The 20,391-nt window shown below is 36.1% G+C and overlaps 3 protein-coding genes across 8 annotated transcripts; 2 read left to right on the forward strand and 1 right to left on the reverse strand.

Annotated features, from left to right (window-relative positions):
* Nucleotides 1-567: 567 nt before the first annotated feature.
* On the reverse strand, nucleotides 568-6,771 carry luc7l (LUC7-like (S. cerevisiae)). Of its 5 annotated transcripts, none has more exons than XM_026200609.1 (11): nucleotides 6,574-6,771; nucleotides 5,528-5,594; nucleotides 4,140-4,234; nucleotides 3,966-4,064; nucleotides 3,741-3,851; nucleotides 3,330-3,473; nucleotides 3,015-3,191; nucleotides 2,844-2,932; nucleotides 2,285-2,314; nucleotides 1,540-1,704; nucleotides 568-1,277 (listed from the first exon to the last, which is right to left on the reverse strand). In XM_026200609.1, the coding sequence occupies exons 1-11, from the start codon at nucleotides 6,574-6,576 to the stop codon at nucleotides 1,154-1,156; spliced, it is 1,104 nt and encodes a 367-aa protein (XP_026056394.1). In that variant the 5' UTR covers nucleotides 6,577-6,771; the 3' UTR covers nucleotides 568-1,153. The 5 variants fall into 5 exon arrangements, with proteins under 5 accessions (XP_026056394.1, XP_026056396.1, XP_026056395.1 ...); XM_026200611.1 differs by lacking the exon at nucleotides 6,574-6,771 and adding an exon at nucleotides 5,164-5,244 and having other exon boundaries at nucleotides 5,528-5,653; XM_026200610.1 differs by lacking the exon at nucleotides 5,528-5,594.
* An 890-nt stretch (nucleotides 6,772-7,661) lies between these two features.
* Nucleotides 7,662-16,513, forward strand: fam234a (family with sequence similarity 234 member A). 2 transcript variants are annotated; one of them, XM_026200596.1, is made up of 13 exons: nucleotides 7,662-7,816; nucleotides 8,288-8,397; nucleotides 9,341-9,615; nucleotides 9,687-9,794; nucleotides 10,042-10,224; nucleotides 11,094-11,239; nucleotides 11,315-11,447; nucleotides 11,530-11,656; nucleotides 11,743-11,883; nucleotides 11,961-12,042; nucleotides 13,083-13,235; nucleotides 13,315-13,408; nucleotides 13,578-16,513. In XM_026200596.1, exons 3-13 carry the CDS (start codon nucleotides 9,366-9,368, stop codon nucleotides 13,805-13,807), a joined length of 1,647 nt encoding a protein of 548 aa, XP_026056381.1. In that variant the 5' UTR covers nucleotides 7,662-7,816; nucleotides 8,288-8,397; nucleotides 9,341-9,365; the 3' UTR covers nucleotides 13,808-16,513. The 2 variants fall into 2 exon arrangements, with proteins under 2 accessions (XP_026056381.1, XP_026056382.1); XM_026200597.1 differs by having other exon boundaries at nucleotides 13,321-13,408.
* Nucleotides 16,514-18,147: 1,634 nt separating this feature from the next.
* On the forward strand, nucleotides 18,148-20,286 carry cox6b1 (cytochrome c oxidase subunit 6B1). The gene is made up of 4 exons (XM_026200627.1): nucleotides 18,148-18,304; nucleotides 18,950-19,070; nucleotides 19,854-19,954; nucleotides 20,042-20,286. Exons 2-4 carry the CDS (start codon nucleotides 18,965-18,967, stop codon nucleotides 20,093-20,095), a joined length of 261 nt encoding a protein of 86 aa, XP_026056412.1. The 5' UTR covers nucleotides 18,148-18,304; nucleotides 18,950-18,964; the 3' UTR covers nucleotides 20,096-20,286.
* Nucleotides 20,287-20,391: the final 105 nt, after the last annotated feature.

Genomic DNA, 20,391 nt, shown 5'->3' on the forward strand with positions numbered 1-20,391 from the left:
TTATAGATTTAAGGTTGATTACTAATTAAAAACAATTCCGGGTAGTATAGTGATATGAATCCATGGCATTAACTGGAAAAAAATATTGCTAGACGTTCATTTAATCAACAGTAATCTAACATGAAAGAGTAATATTTTTAAATACATCAAACGCCTATTTTGTATTAAAATAAATGTACAAAAATTTATAATTTTCTCGATTTTATTTTCTATCTATTATATTATTTTATCAAGTTCTACTTCACCGACTCCTTACAATAATGCAAAAAAATAGTTGTACAGCGCGACAAAAATTATGCTACATTGATGTGCGCATGCTCAGTAGACAAATCTGTATACCATTTAGCCTTTACCCACTTAGCTTCAACTATGAAAAAAATATTTTGTAAAGTATTTCTAAATATTTACTGCATATCAAATTAAACAGGCTAAAGGAATAAATAAAACAGGTTCAATGTTAAATACACAAACACTCATCTTATTTGGTAAAAAGTGACCAAACCATTAAAGTGACTTTCAACTAATACACTGAATATGTAAAAGTTCCCTGATTAATGACAAACACCATTTAAATTCATAAAACCATTTAATGCACTTTGATAAGGACAACATTAAATCAAACCAGCCTTATAAAAGATCATGTACATGGTAAATCTGAAACAATATGCCATGACGGATTCACTCGTTTAGATTAATTAAATTTCTACGCCTCTGCTATTGATACAAAGAGAGTCACTCTCCGTCTCTCTATGAGGGAATACTGCAGCTCTAGTTAAACAAAGGGGACTTAAACTGACCTCAGAACAGCCTTCAGCAAAACATGCACATCCACTCAGGACAAACAGTACAAAATAAAATCCCAATCCCCCCCAAAAAAAACACATTATGGAGGCGCAACAAAAAGTGGCAGTACATACTTTTGAGAAAAGGAACTAAATAATTAAAAATACCTCCACATACAATTGTCCTTTCAACATTTGACAGTGAATCCGACAGGTTTGAGTCTCACAGGACTGAGATATTAAAGACTACAAAGACTGTAATGAAACAGGGCACGGGCAGTTTACTACAGACCAAGCAAACATGATAAATAAAAAGTGGGTATATGTACGAGAGCGCGCTGTGTGTGTTTGTTATGGTAGAGTGAGATGATTCAGATCTCTCCAGCCTCTCTGTCATCATGACGGCGAGACTCCGTCCTCCCGTTCATCCCGTCTGATCTCCGCTCGGAAGAACTGTGCTTACTGTCTCTCTCGCGATCACGGTCCCGTGAAGACCTAGACACACAGCAATCAACCGTTACTGCAAGATGACTGAGGGTTTGTTTGCTTTTTAATGCCAATCTTGCCTATTTTGATGGTGAACACCATACTTGAAATATTAACTTAAAACAGAAACTAAAAGAAATTTAAGAACAGTTTCCCTTAAAGATAAAATAAATCATAACAGCAAAGAATTCATTTCAGAAACTATAATAAAGCAAAATTCAGGCTTTTCAAAGCTTCATATGAATGAGAGAGGAAGAGTATTCATTGTTACTTGTGTGAGTGTTCTCGGCTGTGGCGCGAGCGGGATCTGGAGCGAGACCGGTGCCGCCGGCGTCTGTCGCGCTCTTTGGAGCGAGAACGGGAACGCCGCTTCTCTCGTGATGCGGATCGGGAACGCCGGCGCTTGCGCTCTCGATCACGATCGCGAGAACGAGACCTAGAAACAGTGGCAAAAAAAAAAAAAAAATGAACAACTGCTTGAGAATAGAGAAATGTCCAATGCTACAATAAAAGCCTGTTTTCTTTGATCTTTTAGTCATTTGCAATTCTAAGATATGGATTTTATTTTGATCTAGGCTGATCTGAGAATTAATCATTCTGATTAATATGCAAACTAGTAAGTACTAAAAGTACAACTGAAAGAACTATTTGTTCAATGCTATGGCTTTTTAGGGTCGTTTTAACATTTAAACCCAAAAGCAGTTGAAAGGCCAATGAAATATTTTAGAGGTGAGCCTATTATAGGAGAGAGGAGAGCCTAAATCTACTATAGAGCAGAGTACAGAAATTCTAAATGTTTCAAGATTTTATTAAATCACTTCGAAGTTCCAAATTTTAAATGCCTTGACATTTCCATGACTGTCGAAACCATTATTCTTACGTAGCACTATGTACTTTTGGCCAATGCACAATGTTCTTTGACTCAACCTCAGATCTTGATTTGCATGTTTGTTGTAATAAGTGACATAATGGACATGAAAATAAATGCTGGATGAACAAGTGGATGAGCAACTGACCTCTTGCGTTCTCGGCTGCGTGACTTAGTCCTACAGGGAAAACCAGACAAGAATAACAATTATTTTGGTCAACATTGCAATCACTATTATTTAAACTGACTACTCACTGACTTTGGAAACTTCATGCACTTATTAAATCTTTAAATAAATAATAAAAATTTGTCTTTTTAATAGTGGGTTTCCTTGAACTTCAAAAACTGAAAGACAAAATGTTGGAAAAAAAAAGAAAATTTACATATTTATAATTATTATTAATAAATAGCATACATTTAAATATTGTATGAAAATAAACTAGCAAACCAGACTTTTTTTTTTTTTTTACAGAATTTTACAAAAGTTTAGTATCTTAGAAATGCACACGATCACATAAAATAGTCTCAAAACTAATGATTTTAACAGGTGATTTCTTTGAATTTTTAATTCAAAACACACACAAAAAATAAAAAATTAAAACAAATAGGCAAACTAGACAAAGATAATGATTCTACAGTATATTTCACAAAAATTAGGAATCTCAGAAATGCACCAGATCATATGAAAATGTTGAAAACATTCTCACCGTTTTTTCATTTTCTCCTCTTTCTCCCGCTCTTCCCTCCTCCTCAGTCGCTCCTGGTTCCGTTTCTCCTGTTTGTCCTGCACAGTTTTCTGTAGAGAGAAAATGCTCCACTGTCACTTACTATTCTAAACCAATGACCCCCACGGCACCTGATTCTGACCGACCCGTTACCTTCAGCTGTTCCAGCTTCTCTCTGATCTGGATGAAGCCCAGGTGCAGTTTGCCACCAAAGTGGTCAGCGAGACGCCGGTCGTTGTCATGAAGACCAAGATAGGCGGAGCAAACCTCACAGACGCGCAACTTCTGCTGCTGGAAACTGGAGGCGGGCATAGAATTCCTGTACTCTTCCTGTACATCAAACAGAGAAAATACTACCTATGTCAGAGAAACATCCAGAAAACACTACAAACTCACACTAGAGTAAGAGAGAGATAAATGGGTAAAATCTGACAGCTTGCAAATAAATAATATAGTGTGTTGATGAACCTCTGCATCCTTCTTCTTAGTTCGGACTCTCTCAACCTCCTGTAGGACTGTCTGGGCTTCATCCACATTCCCCTCAGCGCCGAGCTGTTCAGCTTTCGCCAGCAGCTTCCCGATCTCCTCGTTCAACTCGTGAACCTTTTCTGCCTGCCAACCAAACACAAGGTAAATGAGACACAGAACTCCATCAGTTCTTTATATAATCTAGGGACTTTAATACACAGCATCAATTTTCTCATTTTATTTGCTCACAAAAGATCAGATTATTCATAAACTGAGAAAAGTAAATAAAGGCTCGATAGTGGCAAAAATGATTTTTTTTACATTTAGGGTTGTAATAATCAGGGCTATTATAGTTTAAAAACTTTTTCTTTTTTTTATCACCGTGACTTACAATTTTTCCACACTTCATACCTTTGCGGCCACCTCAGCGCTGATCTCTTCCTGTGTCTCAGCGAGACGCTTCTTGGCCAACTCAGTCCTGCGGTCACAGTCAGCTATAAATGACTCCAGGTGATCCACCGCCTGCACAACACAACACAACACAACACAGATTGAGCATCAGAATTTAAAAACCCCTTGCTGCAAATTCATTGAAAGCTCTAGCAGATGAGCTCGACTTAATACCGAATCACTTACATCCAGTTCGAAGAACAGGTCTTTCTCTTTAGACGCGATCTCATAGTCTGCTCTCAGCGCCAGGTCATGGATCTTAGAGCATTCGCCTAGGTCCATGCGCTACAAACACACACAGCTTCATCAATGTGCTGCACAAACACTCATCATCCACTGCTGTAATATGTTTTCTCTTACCGTTCCAGAGAGGATGTCATGCGGGCAGCAGTTGAGCAGGTGCGATTTGCAGACGCGCTCGTCTGTGAATTTAACCCGCTGTCTCGTCTCATCTCCTGTAAGGACACAGCACATAAGAGACACTGAATGAGACCACACACACACACACACACACTGCTTCTGCTACACACTGCTAACTTTGCGGCCAAGGGTCACACACCTGCCCGTCACTGCAGTGAAATCATGAGTTCTGACATATACAGAGTGTGTGTTTGACAGTGTCAGATATAAACTGTGTTTCACAAGAAAGTAAAGGCTTTTCAGTCAGGTAGATTGGAGATGTTTAACTTTCACTGACCCAAGGCCGCTTTTTTAAACTGGCTTCTTAATGTGAATGTCTAAAAATAAAGAGGTAGGGTCTGATCATGAACCCCGGTTATTATTAGTTATTTATTCTGTACAGCCACCATATAAATGGACTGATGTTTTCTACAGTGAGCATTCGGACTGGGTGATATAGCTAAAATAATTAAATATATTGATATTTTTCTGCATTTTAAGGCATAATTTAGTTAGATATTATTATTTATAAAATGATCGCAAGACATTTAGTTTGCATGCACCAACATAAGCAAAAAGTATTACAAAATCAATTAATACATGAAAATGTAAATGTGCAAATTAAATTTAAATCAGAAACACTACGTTTGAGAAGTTAAATGGTTACAATATAAGGATTAGAATTATTGCACTGCTATTCAAAATGTTGCGAAATATTATAAATCCAAGGGAAAAAACCCAAACATCAAATGTTTAAGATCACCCAGCCCTAGTTTGCATGATGCATCTATGCTTTTATAACAGCCAATTGAGTGCAAACATGTATGGGATAACAGATCAGAGAGAAATGTTTCACAGAGCCATCTTGTACTCAGTAATAGCACTATCCCTCACGAGTACATAATCTAATGTGCATATTAAACCACAGTTGACCAAGTTGAAATAAGACATAGAGAACTAAAGTGAAAGGTTAATTGATACACACTGCGAGGTCTCTCCCATTCAGAACCCCTCCTGCGGTCCCAGCCTCTAAAAGTTTAAAGGGAAAAGCTTTTCTTGCCCAAACCTGTAATGAGGAAGTTGGGAATGATACAGAAGAATAAAGGTGAAGACGTCGGCGGAGGTATTTGAGTTTTCTTTCCTTTATTTTTTGTTAAAGTTAGATTTGAGGAAAGCCGCTCAGGCGCAGCATCACTGAACTACATCCGCCTGGGCAGGAGCTTCGTATCCTCTCTGCTCACTCTTACGTTACCAATTAGCGTGATGTGTAACACAGTTACTGCTGGAAAGCAAACAGTATTTTTTTTTTTTCATATTCATAACAGCTTTAAAAAGCATTGGTGACTCACGGCTCGATGAACATGAGGCTTTTCTGCAACTCCCTTGCAGATGTAGGCTGGCAAACATACACTGAACCTTAATGAATAGAATAAAGGGGCCACAATTGTTCAGTCTGTATGAAACAAATGTACGGGAAGCATATGAATTCATCTCAGCATTCACACAGACAGTCGCTTCATTCACACGGAGGGTGAGATTTCTTACAGCCAGTAAAACTCAATTTAACAAACTCAAGTGCATCTGCTCAAGTCCCTTCTGTTGTTTACTTATCTTAAGCAAAATCCTCTTGAGCTGATTAAAATCACTTCACAAAATCTAAAAGTCCTATTTCCTCTTGGCAATGCTCTTTCAGATTTGATGCTTGCATCCATTTTCGGGGGAATTAACTTTCATATACGAAATCCCATTATTAATAGCTGATAAGGAGGAGAGGAGGCTGAAAATGCTTCATGTATAAATCTTCATCTTTTAAAATATATTTTATACATATTTGAATTTGCAAAATATTGATTTACTAAAGATATTTTCCAACTGCCCAAACATATACGCAGCATTCACTACTCAATAATATTAACTGTAATATTTTACAATAAAAACCACTGACAAGGCTGTCAAATTTATCAGCTAATTAATTGACATTGACGTCATAATGACCTATCACTCACTAATAATAACAACATTAAAATTTTTAGTAGTTTTACCAAATTACTTACGAGTTACATATGAAGGCACAATGGGATGTCTGTATGTTTTCAATTCTTATATAATCTAAAAAAAAATAGAATAATTTCTCAACCTACTGATTATTATCTGAGCATACGGAGCCGTGACGTCGTCCCGCTGACGTCATCACTCCCCTTCATGGACACAAACATTAAACTGAAGCGTTTCAAGAGGAAGTGTTGCTGCATTTAGCTAATCTTAAGACTCTGATATATCGCTTAAGACATTGATTGTAATATTTGTCTGTCTTATTATATTCTGGATTGGGTTAATCTGAGCGCGCGGCCTTCAGAAATCCTCTCAGAGCCGTTAGCACGCGGCTAACACTCACCATCCCTCGACGTTCCCATCAGCTGGTCCAGCAAAGCTCTCATCTGAGCCTGGGCCGACATCCTGAACGATTAACTCGTTCGCCTTACAAAGGTGATGGTGATTTTACCCTAAAATGAAAGTTTTAATCATCGGCGAACCACTTCGCTACAGTATCTGTCTGTCTGTCGCCGCCGCCGTCGTCTTTCTCTCTCTCTCTCTTCACTAGCGAAAGAGCAACGAACTCAAACGAGTGAGCGGCCAATAAGAGCGCGCTACGCAATCTTAAAGGGGAAGTGTCTTTTATAAATATGTTTTACTATATTATAATTGTTGTTGTTGTTGTTGTTGTATTCTTTTTATTTTATTTTTATAAATAATAATAATAATTAGGAAACTCAAATCTAACATACTAGCATCAATAATATTTAATTTAACAAATGGTTTATATTTTACTATATTATTTTTATTATTTTTTTTGTTTTTGTATTATGTTTTTTTTAAAATAAATAATAATAATAATTAGGAAACTCACACGTATAACAATACTTGTAACATATTAGCATCAATAATATTTAATTTAACAAATTGTTTAAATAATATATTTTTATATATATTATAATTAATATTATTATATATTTTGTATTGTTTGTTTTATTAAATAAATAATAGTAATAATAATAATAATTAAGAAACTCAAATGTATAACAAAACCTGTAACAAATTTACTAAAATGTAGCAATTACAAATATAAATTGTAACTAATCTTTTAAGTAATATATTTTAAGTAACTAAGTAAAGTATTACTTTAATACAGTTATTATTATTATTTTATTACATTTTTGTATTGTTTGTTTTATGATATAAATAATAATAATTAAGAAACTCAAATGCATAACAAAACCTGTAACATGCTTACTAACGTCAGTAATATTAAATGTAGCAGTTACAAAATTATGCTTTACTAATTAACTAATTTAAAGTAATTTATTTTAATACAGCAATTTTTGCAAGACATTAAGACGATAGCCTTAACACAAAAAAAATACTTACATTTCTGCGCTATGCGTACAATTAGTAAAACGCTTTCTTTATAATTTCTCAGCGTGTAATTTTAAACGACGTTACATTTTTGTCCTCCTCGCAGAATAATCCATTGTGACAAACTCGCTCTTTTGTCCCAGTCGTGTCGCCGTACGCGGAGGTCTCGTGGTCAAACCCGCTCAGCAGCCCCTCGAGGAGCAGAAGCATCTGTCATTCACCAGGTTTGTTTTGATCAGACAAAGATGTGTCTTACCAAAACTACCGCTATTTAATTAATTTACTTGGTTTCTGTTTGGTCTACAAGAGAGGCTTGTTGATTAAAAATAAAAAGAGATGCGCTAGCTGATGTCATATTAACTAAGATTTAAGACAAACCTAGCAATTTTTCTACAACAGGTGATCTCGATTTCTGTTTATGTTAGCCACAGCTTTGTTTTTTAGCGAATGTGAAAAGACATATATAAGCTTTGTTTAGTTAAACTGTGGTTGCTATTTAATGCCATGTAACAAGTTAAGGATGGATTTTATACCTTAAAAATCATTATATATACACATGGTGCTGTGTGTGTGTGTGGTGCTGTTGTTAAATGTTGTTGTCATCCTAATGACAGTTTCTAGAACAGAGGTGTTTGTTTGGCCCCGGGCTCTTCTAGGTGTTATGTTGATGTGTTTTTGGTTTGGATGTTGAACAGCAGTTCCTGTCTGTCGCAGAACACTCTGGATGGGAACAGAAGCAGGATCTGTTGAGTGTGCATGAGTTTAGATGCTTCTGCTGTCACTGAACATACACGGTTGAATTCAGGTAGGAGAGAAGAATTAGATACTCTTTCATTGTTTACTTGATTATGGTGATTAACCACGTAGATTACATTAATTTGAGTCAGCTATTACGGAGATTTGTGTTCTTTTGCATGTTTGGATTCATGCATTTTGTGACCTGAATCTGTTTCATTGTTATTTTTGCTCAGTATTTGAAGAATAAAAAGACATCCTATGAGTGCCATATGAAATTACTATTACTGGATTTTAATTAAGCATTAAATATATATTTTTATATTATTTTTTTTAGTCATGTTTAAAATGATGTCATTATGATTTTTTAAATAACATTTGGTCGGTCTTAACATTTTGTGCTTAAGTAGACTTGCAGATAATTATCTGCAGAATTAAAATTGATTTTAAGATTACAAAAACACATATTTGGATTTATCCAGTAATGCCTAATAGTCAGATTTTTTTTATGGAACAGTTTATTAAACCTTTAGTATTTATTTATTTTTTATCTGTAAAGAAAGTTTGCATGTTTTTTGTTTTTTTTTGTTTGTTAAGTATCTTATATGATATGTCAGGCTTTTATGGCTCATATAATACAATCTCATTCTCATACTCATACTCATACTTAAAAGAGGAAAAAACTGAGCAAAATATGCTTTTTAATACAGATGCTAATATTTATATGGCCAGAAAGTAAGATGAAATTCTGATCGGTTGTAAATCACTGAGAGTTGTCACTCTGTGACAGTTATTTTCCCAATTCAGTTTTGATCATTTAGATGCTTTAGAACTATATCAAATATGAAACAGTAGGCTTGTTAATGTCAAATGATTAAACTGTATTCTGGAATACAACCCAAATATTATGCACAACATATGATTGACTGTTTTCTAACTGTGCTAGTTTCTTGTTTTTCCTCATTTTCTGATAATCATCAGATGATTATGTCTCACCTGCTTCTGTGTTGCAGTGCTGTGGAGGTCTGCTGCTCTGAGATGGCAGATGCACCAGGGAGTGGTTTAGAGGCGGAGCCTCTGAAGGGTGAAGAGGCAGAAGGGGGCGTGTCTAAGAAGAAAAGCTGCTCAGAAAAGCTTGGCTTGCCTCACCTGACGGGGTGGCGCACCGCTGCATTACTCCTCTCTCTCCTCCTGTGTCTGGCAGTGGTCTTCACCTTTTCATTCATCCTTCCCTGCCCCGTACGGCCTCAATACTTCTCCACCTGGAACCACACGTTACCTGACGCAGGTGAGCAACATGCACAATACAGGAGTTACATTCATTTCTGATGGGACACTGACACTGTTTCTCTCCTGTAGCCACGTATGACTTCCTGGCTGTTGAGGACACAAATGAAGACAAAGTCTTGGATGTGTTGTTCATCTACAAGGACTCTGAAGCCAGCCGCAACACGTGTTTGAGTGAAGGTAAGCCCAAAAACACACCTGTACTAAACCGCTTGCTGTTGTTCATAGAGACAAATCTATTCAATAATGTGTAAAACACCACAAAAGCATCTTAAAAGAAGTTCAGATGGCTGAATTGATCAGATAGTTATGTAAGAGGATCAGACCCAAATTGAAGTCATTATCCCCTAAAAAAATCTTCACAAGGGACAAGAGAGCTGCTGCTATATTGTGTATTATGCTGCCGGAGATCATGTTTCTTTTTCAGATTTCTCAATCCCATGTCTGGTTTTAACGGCTGTTGATGGCACTGATGGGAAGGCGCTTTGGGAAAGACCTCTAGCTGCTGAATTAGATTGGGTGGAGTGTGGTGTAAAGGGCCTCGGACGTCAGGGAACAGGATGTTTGGTCGCTCACGCAGACAATCTCACAGCTGTTGATAAAAAGACAGGTACAGGAAAAAAAAAACACCATGTATTTGGAACAGTACTATTTAAATATTATGGTATAAACTCCTGTTTTTAATGTTTTTGAAAGAAGTCTGTTATGCTTATAAAGACTGCATTTTTTTTTTAGTTAAAAATACAGTAAAAAAAAAAAAGAAATATTATTACAATTTAAAATACCAGTTTTTGTATGTGAAATATATTTTAAAATGTAATTTCTTCCTGTGATCAAAGCTGAATTTATCAGCATCATTACTCCATCACACGATCTCCAGAAATCATTCTAATATGAGAAAACATTTCTTATTATTGTCAATGTTAAAACAGTTCTGCTGCTTCATAAAAACCATGACAAACCTTGATTATTTGATTAACAAAGTTAATAAGAACAGCTTTTATTTATAACAGAAAACTTTTTAACACATTACAATAATGTCTCATTTGCCAATAGTCAATGCATTAACTAACAATAATCTTTTTTATAGCATTTATATAGTTTACTGTGTTTTTTGTTAGTTCACAGAGCTAATGTTAACAGATACAACATTCGATCTTATTTATTATTAAATGTTGAGATTAGCATTAGTTAAGATGCATAAATCTATAAGTATTGTCCATTTTTACTTTAACTAATGTATGTAACTAATGTTAACAAATTAAACCTGATTTTTAAATCTTTTGTAACATTATGAATCTCTTTACGGTTACTTTTGATCAGATTAATGCACCTTTGCTGAATAGTAGTATTATTTTCTTCTTCTTCAAAATACAATGCTTGAGCAGTAATGTATGACTATCTTAATAATACAGCCTCAGTACTTTCTGTCTGAATCAACAGTGCATTCAGACAGGTTTTGATGTCTTGTTTCATCAGGTGTGGTCAGGTGGCAGCGGTCACGTTCTACTGTGCTGAACGGAAATCTGCCGCTGATCAGCATTCAGGATCTGAACGCTGATAAAGCAGACGACTTCGCCATACTTTCATATAATCCTGACGCGACATCATTCACATCCGTACCGGTACGACACACACACACACACACACACACTGAAGACTGTGTGATAACGTACATTCTGATCCGTTTCCTCTTTCAGAGCGAGCTGGTGTTTTTCTCAGGACAGTCAGGTGATCAGATCGGCCTGAAGGTGAATGTTGATTTGTACGAGGTGTTTGGTCACCAGCAGTTCAGAACGGCCAGTGGTGCTCCGTACCTGCTGTTACTCACAAGTGTGTAGTGGATTTCAGCATCTCTTCTCTACTGTTTCTCCTTTATGTCTCTGAACTGCAGTTTCTCTCTCTCTCTCCACAGAATCTGGACTCTATGCGGTCAGTTTGCGACATCTGACAGCTCTGGCCGGTCTGAAGTCTGAGCTGAAGGAAGAGAAAAGCTGGAAGGAAAAATCTGATAAAACCACTGGATTGATCTCCCTCTATCAGTAACACACATTGGGTGTTAAACCGTATCCTCTTTCTTTCTCTGATTTTCCTTTCTCATTTCTCACTTCTGCTGGCTTCACTGCAGGTCTGATTCTCTGAAGCGTGTGATGGTTGTTCCTGGCACTAGTTCTCCATCACTGCTGGTCCAGACGAACTCCAGCGTGTCTCTGCTGCACACAGACAAACTGAAGATGGCATGGAGCACCAACACCAGCGATCTGCTCAGGTGCCATTAAAACACCGATCCAAACCACTGGAAGGTTTCTGTGCCGTACATTGATTTATTCCTCTGTGTTTGTCTAGTGTGCCAACATTTGGACAATTCGACAAAGATGGAATTCCAGACATATTGATAGAGGAAAAGATTGGCAGAGAAACCAAAAGAGTAAGTGATTAAATGTGTTATAATTGATAATTTTGTAATTGAAAAAAAATAAATTATATATATATGTATGTATGTGTTGATTTTTTTTATTGTTTTTATCATATGTAAAAACACTTCTGTTCAAAAGTAAAATGGGATCAGTAAGATTTTTTTAAACAAATTAATAATAATTTATATTAATACTTTTTTTTTTCAGCAAGAATGCATTCAGTAGATCAAAAGTGACAGTAAAGACAATACAAAATATTTGTATTTCAGATTCTTTTGAACAATCCATTCATCAAAGAATCCCGAAAAAAGCACTGATAATCATCAGAAATGTTTCTTGAACAGTAAATCCTCATGTTAGAATGATTCTGAAGATCATGTGACACTGAAGACTGGAGGAATGATGCTGAAAATACAGCTGCGCATCACAGGAATAAATTCCATATAAAGATTTAATATAATCAATGACTTAAAATGTGGGTGGAGGGATTGAATCAATGCACTAAAGAAGACCTTGAGCTGAAATGTTTGTGTTTTGTCCTATTGGTAATTTTTACAAAACATTTTATTAAGTAAAGGTCAGGTTTTTTTTAAATTGAGAATAATTTATTAATAAATCATCTCTCCATTGATGTGTGGTTTGTTAGGAGGACAATATTTGTCTGAGATACAACTATTTGAAAATCTGGAATCTGAGGGTGCACAAAAAAAAAAAAACAAAAAAAAATTGAGAAAATCATCTTTAAAGTTGTTCAAATTACGTTCTTGGCAATGCATATTATCAAAAATGAAGTATGATATATTTAGAGTGGGAAATGTACTAAATATCTTCATGGAACAGGGTCTTTACTTCATATCCTAGTGATTTTTGGCATAATAGAAAAATCTATTTTTGACTCATACATTTTTTTGGCTATTGCTACAAATATACCCCGGCGACTTGAGACTGCTTTTGTGCTCCAGGAACACATATGTGATTAAAATACAAACTGACCCTAGACATTAGTGCATGTTTATATCATCTCTCTCTCTCTCTCTCTGGTGTGTTTTAGGTCTTGGTCCTCAGTGGAAGCTCTGGAGTCATCCTGTGGGAGATGAATCTGTTGTTCTGGACTCCGAATCCTCGTCCGGCATCCGTCCTCACACTGAACACCTACTCAGTGTTCATGATCTGGGGACGGAGTCCGAGTCACGACAACCAGACTGTAAGAGCGTAAATACACACACACAAACACACACACACCTGCAGAAAAGAGACACTGATGTGTGTTTGTTCATACTCCGAATCAGATGCATTCATCATTCCTGCTGCATCCTCGATATTCCCAACTGCTGCTTGAAAGAAGAAATCCTGCACAGAACATCATATCTTTTAAAGGTATCTCTCTTTTTTTTGCTGCATTATAGATCGTTATACATGACGATTTTCTCTCTTTATTTGACACTGTACCTTTAAGGCATATATGGAGTTAAAAGTTTGCATCTTTATATTGCAACATGTTATAAGTCAGGCTCATTCAAAAATAAAGATCTCTGCATCTGTTTAGCGACACTGTTTGAGCGAGGCCGTCATGCTGGCTACCTCGTTCTGACGGGACCGGACGGACGAGAGCACGCAGAATTAAGTGAGATGGATCCAGTGATTCTGACCAAGAGGAAGATCAAGGGGGACGTCCCGGATAGCACAGTTCTGAGAGTAGGAGCCGAATCAGCCGTTGGAGAAAAAGAGGTGAAGGAGGCGTTCTACAGGCTGCGCTTCAGTGATGCACTTTTCTGAAACACAGCACTAATCTTCATCACAAAGGTCACCCGCTGCATGTAGAACTTCAAATTCACTCTTGAAATCAGATCTTCTAGTTTAAACTGTGCTTGAGAATGATGTCATTACACCCAAGACACTTGCAGGAAACTAAACCAAATCAGCAGGGTTTTGTCCCCAATGCATTTATTTCGAACATATTAATTTATACGTGTATTATTTTGAGACAATCATAAACTACTGTAAAGTATTTCAGATTTTTGCATAGCCGGAGACTATCAGGAGGTACATTTATTTTAATAATGATCAGGGATTTCATATAAAGGTGAGTCTCATGCAGAACGGTCTGGGTCAAGATGATGTCATTTGGAAATTAGCCTAAAGGAACAGTTCATCAAAAAAGGCTGTGTTCACCCTCGGGACATCCAAGAATTTGTTTTTGCTTGTTTTTTCATCAAAACAGGTTTGGAGAAATGTCGCATTGCATCATTGTCTCATCAATGGATGCTCTGCAGTGAATGGGTGCCGTCAGAATGAGAGTCCAAACTGCTGATAAAAACATCACGAGTAATCCAGTCTAGCAGTTAATGTCTTTTACATTGAAATCCACCCACATATTTGTTTAGAGCTCTTTTCTTTCATAATCAGTGTTTGTTTTTATTTATTTTTTATGCATTTAACAGTTTTACCTGACATATGTTCCCTGGGAATCGATCCCACAACCTTACGCTGCTAACGCAATGCTCTATCACTGAGCCACAGGAACAATGTGTATTATCTCTGCATTATCCATCTACTTATCTATCTACAGATCCACTAAAACAATAAAATAATACAAATAAAATGAGAAAATATCATAATAATAAAAATATATTTTAATCATAGCTCAGACAAAATCATGCTGCTTTTCACTTCTCCAGATATGAAGTGATGGACTGGATTACTTGTGGATTATTGTGATGTTTTCATCAGCTGTTTGGACTCTCATTCTGGCGGCACCCATTCACTGCAGAGCATCCACTGATGAGCAAGAGAATTCTCCAAATCTGTTTACATGATGAAGCATGAGTAAATTCTCATTTCTGAAATGTCATAAAAGTAATGCCACAATCTTAAAAAGTAATTGTCCTAAAAATGGGCTTCATTTTCTTTTGCAAAACATAATTTCTTGTGTTTTCCTTTTGATTTGGGTATGAAATGTGACCTGGACTTGAGTTTGTTGTTTGGGTAATTGTGCAGATTTGATTGTAGTGCTGTAGTGGAGTGATGTCTTGTGTAACACTATAACGGAGGAGTTTACTCAAACCTCATCGTGTTTCAGACACACTATTCAGCTGCATTTTACGGCAACACTAAAAACGAGGCGGTTGTGTGTGTTGAAAAAGAAAAAAACAAGTGAATATTTTAGATTTGCAGTGCAGTGTTGCTCCTGTATCACAGGGGTTTGTTTGTTAGGATGGAGACTTTATGCCTCTATAATTAATGTTTTAAGAGTTTGAGTGAGTTAAAACAAAGTGTTTAAGTGTTCTGCCGTTTTATGCTGCTGCTTTTGTTAAAGATGCACCTTTGTCGTTCTTGTTAACTCACTGTGCTGATTTGTTAGCATGAAGGACTGTTATCACATAGTGCTGTACATTCAGAGTAAAAATTGTAAAACTTTTTTTTTTTTAAATCATATAAGATGCAATAATATGTGACCCTGGACCACAAAACCAGTCGTAAAGTCAAATACTTAAAATTGAGATTTATTCATGAATGATTAAATAAGATTAATAACTGAGCTCTCCATTGCTGTAGGGTTTATTAGGATCTGACAATATTTGGGTGAGATACAAATATTTGAAAATCTGGAGCCTGAGGGTGCTAAAAAAATCATAATAATAAAAAAAATATCTTTAAAGTTGTCCAAATTAAGTTCTTAGCAATGCATATCATTAATCACAAATTCAGTTTTGATAGATTTATGGTTGGAAGTTTACAAAACATCTTCATAGAGCATGATCTATACTTAATATCCTAATGATTTTTGCAATTAAAGAAAAATCAATAATTTTGACCCATACAATGTATTTTTAGCTATTGCTACAAATATACCCCAGAGACAAGACAGTTTTTGTGCTCCATGGACACATATAAGATTAAAAGAAAAACTGACCCCAGACACTGGACTGTTACATCTGGACTGTTATCACATCGAGCTGTACATTATGTGCCTTAAACAGGGACCCGAAATCACTACAGATGAGTAATAATACATATTCTGTCCATATGCTGTTTAGAATCATATCTTCAAAATGTGGGTTTTATTTAAAGCAGGGTTGTGGATGTCTGAACCAATGAGCAGAATTGTACCTTTAGTTTATCAAAGCCAAGTCAGAGCTTCATGATATCTTTGGTTTTCTGTGCATCGTCTACATCCACAGAAGATCAGGACGATCAGCTGCACCAAAACAACATGCCTTTGAATCTACAGGAGCCGAAATAAATGAAACACTGTGCATCGAATACATGTGAAGGTGTAGAACATGAAGTTTAAAATAAATCAGCTAGCTTTCATGCATTGTATTTATAATTCAAGCTGTATTATTAACTGGTTTAGATTCACTGATTTTGTTAACCTGTAGATCAGGTAGAAAATGTAGCTTGTGCTATTTTCATGTCTTTATTTGAGAATACTCTATTGCATTGTTACACTGTGTAATAAATAGAATGCTTTCAGTGCTATTTTTTTCCAGTCCTTAATGCAGTTCTCATTTCTTTTTTCCCTCCTATTTCATGTTCATCTAAGACACATTTTAGAGTTACACTTAGCTCGTGAATATTAAAAAAAAAGAAAGAAAAAACTTAGCTCATGAATATTTATTATACCAACTAAATATTAATATGGCAAGCTTTCAGAATAGTATTTTTTTTCCTCCGTTCTCTTTTCTGTTATTTTACTCAAAAATGTATAATAACCAATACAATCAACTATGCAATTTATGCACCATTAAAAAAAACAAATGAATAAAATAGCTCACAGTATTTTATTAATTTTAATAAAATCAATACACCACATTACTGTATTAAAAACGTATGACACGGCTTGTTTTTAATAATAAATAAAATGCTTCGTCATTAAAGCTGACGTGTACATAGCATGCATGTTTTACGTGTCACATGTACCGCGCAAGGGAGGTGCGCTCAGCTCGCGCGCTCTGGTGTCAGATTCCGGTCACGTGCACGTACAGTAGGTTCATGTCGGTTTACTGGACCACAGAGACAGTTAATGCAAGGAGAAAAGAAAAAGAAAAAAAAAAAAAAATATATATATATATATTGTGCGAAGAAAATGTAAAACCGAAAGTTCACTGATGCTCGTTTATGAGCCACTGATGTGTTTATAGCGACGTTTAATTCAGTCTAATTAGCGTCAGAGAACGGAAAACTCCGTCGTGTACCCAGACACAACAAACATCATGTTTCTGACATGTTATCACAGTAACAACATGCTATAGCTATTAGTACTAGACATGTTATGAAGTAGGCCTAGTTCTTTAAAATGCCGTTCACTAACTTACAATGCAAAGAGCCGACCATTGTATGAATATGGTCATCTTTCTGGTGTTGCCATTTGATACACCTGAGCTGCATGCCAATACACTCTTCACATGCAAAATACTTTCCATTTATCACAGCAGCAGGGCATTAGCTGGGAATGATGCGAAGCGTCCGCGGGGTCATATGCCCACAAACATCTTTCCATTGTATTTCTACAGTTAATAGACGGAGAGCACCAGTCAGGGCCCAGAATTCCTAGAAAGGGCCCTGTGTGTGAACCTTGAAGCTATTTATTGACTGAGCACATGCAACTTTATCATTATTTCTGAACGTTCTAAAACAAGCAACATTTAAAAATCGGAATTGAGAAGAAATAAAAAGTTACATGCACGATGTTTAAATCGCGTTTTGGTTCTAACGATCTGAGAGGACTCTGAACGAATGTTCTATTCATGTTAACAAAATAATCTGTTTACATAACTTTGAGAGAGAACCTTCCCAGAACGTTTTGGGAATAATATTTCAATCAATATGTTTAGACAAACAAGGTGTAATAATAATACACATAGTAACTAAACAAAACGGGACATACGTCACAAACATCTCTCCAGCTGGTTATCAATCCACCGGTTAAATAATAACCTGTTGTTGTGCACGTGCTCTATGCGGATGTGACATGATTTGCTTTTCTGAAGGTTTCACGAATTCACTTATAATAAATACATGATATGGCTAAGTATTTGCTGTATTTCTGTGTATATGCACATGCGCTAATATGAGTGCGTCTGGTGTGTGTGTGGGTGTGTGTGAGAAGGCATCGCATCTCAGTCGGTTCAATGTGACCCGGTCCGCCATACCGTGAGTAAAGGACTGCACGCCAGCGCTCAAGTGCACTAACCATCTCACACAGCTAGTGAATGAGGATTGTCTGTCACTGAACTAAAGTCACTTTGAGCAGCCAGCCGCCTCAGACAGGTAAAACACATAATGGGACAATAATGCTTTCATTACCTGTGCTAATTTAACGCGTTCTATTCAAATGCATGCATTATTCTCCGTGAAGTCTGATACTGATTCTCATTGTAAAAGCGAAAGTGTGTAACAATGTGATGATCTCAATGCCGAAGGCATCTATTATTTTGGATCTTTTTGAAAACCTAAACGAATAACCATATACATTTTGTAATATAACCATACACATATATAATATAAAACATAATACATATGTGCGCTTGTAATCCTAATGGAATTAATGAATGAGTTTATTGCTCATACACAGCGCGCGCGGCCTTTCCTCTGTATCATTTAGAACAAACGTTAATATAAATACAGTAGTGACTCATGTTTTTTTTTTTCATGTTGAAATGAAGTGCACTCTGGTCCGTATATGGTAAAGTTATGGACATATATGGGCATTTTTCTGAAATATCTCTTGGCATTGCGCAGCGTGCTATAAATCAATGATCTATTGGTGAAAATGAAAATGCATTTACTTAAGTTCGTTTAATGTCGATATACTTATAGGAGGGTGTTATGCCGTTATGGTCCTCGTAGGGCGTCATAGATGGGGTTTATTTTCCATGAGAATGCGGTTATCTCAATCTGCATGATGTCTTAAAGGGACACGCGCGAGTCATGGCCGAGGACATTCAGCAGAAGCTGGAGAAGTACCGCACGGCGCCCTTCGACGCCCGCTTCCCGAACCAGAACCAGACCAGAAACTGCTGGCAGAACTATCTGGGTGAGGCATTTAAAGGACACATTATTTAGAGAGTATCCAAGTGCGAGTAATCCACTGCAGCAAGTTCTGTGGTAGTGCAATAAACACTGAACGACGGTCAGGTGGGTCGACATTTTAAGGGAATTTATGTCAGTCATCTGAATTGTCTTTTTAGAAACTTTTTTTTTTTGTTGGAAAGTTTAAGGTCAACTTTATTTTTTTTAATAACAAATATTTTGATTCAGTAAGAACTACGGCTATCAAATCAATTAATTGCATCCAGTATACATTTTATTTATATTTTTAATTATATGTTTATTACACACACATGCAAACACAATCTTTTATTTTGGATGCGATTATTCATGATTAATCGATTTTACAGCGCTAGGAAGAACGCATTAAATTCATCACAAGTGAGAGTAAAGACATTTATAATGTTACAAATAAATTCTATTTCAAACCCTTATGCTTAGAACTTTCTGTTCATCAAATAATCATATAAATATTTTACTTCATTATTTTAAATGTATTCAAATTATTGAGTATTTGTAATCAAATAATGCAGCCTTGGTGAGACTTTCGGAAACATGTTACACCAAATATGAAATAAATTATATACATAGTAAAAATGTTAAAAAAGTTTATTTTCATATTAATTAATTAATTAATTATTTTTTATAGAGCAATGCAAAATAGAAAATGTTTTTTTTTTTTTTTTGTCAATTCACCTTTTAGAAATATTATGGTACCATGTAAAAAAAAACACAGTAATCTATAAGAATCTATTTATTTCATGTATAGATTATTATCGCTGCCAAAAAGCACTGGATGCCAAAGGTGTGGACACAGCTCCATGTGACTGGTACAAGAGGGTCTACAAATCTCTCTGTCCTCTTTCCTGGGTAAACATTCCTGCTTCTCCCATCGATGCAAACATCAGAATTGTGCTTAAAGATCATTTACTCTCAACATTTTGGTGTTTTGCTCAGATCGAGAAATGGGACACCCAGAGGGAAGATGGAACGTTTCCAGGAAAGATCTGAAGATGGCAAAAGGGAACCGAAACGCATCTGTCTGTGGTATCGTCTCACCCCAGCCGAGCAGGGCCTTAATAATGTTTGTCCAATAATGCTCCTGTAAGGCTGCAGGATGAGATAGATTGTTAACGTCATTCCTTATTAATATGAAAGTATTGCAGATTCTGCATTAAAATCTCTCAGGCTTTGAAATGTGATTCTTTTGTGGTGTGCTTCATGGAGTTTTGACTTGGCATCCAATGCATGCACATTACACAAAACCAAAAGGTTTTAGCAGAAAATTGGCTGTTACAGTCGTAATG

The sequence above is a fragment of the Carassius auratus genome, chromosome 24 (genome assembly GCF_003368295.1).
Source record: "Carassius auratus strain Wakin chromosome 24, ASM336829v1, whole genome shotgun sequence".
Lineage (NCBI taxonomy): Eukaryota > Metazoa > Chordata > Actinopteri > Cypriniformes > Cyprinidae > Carassius > Carassius auratus.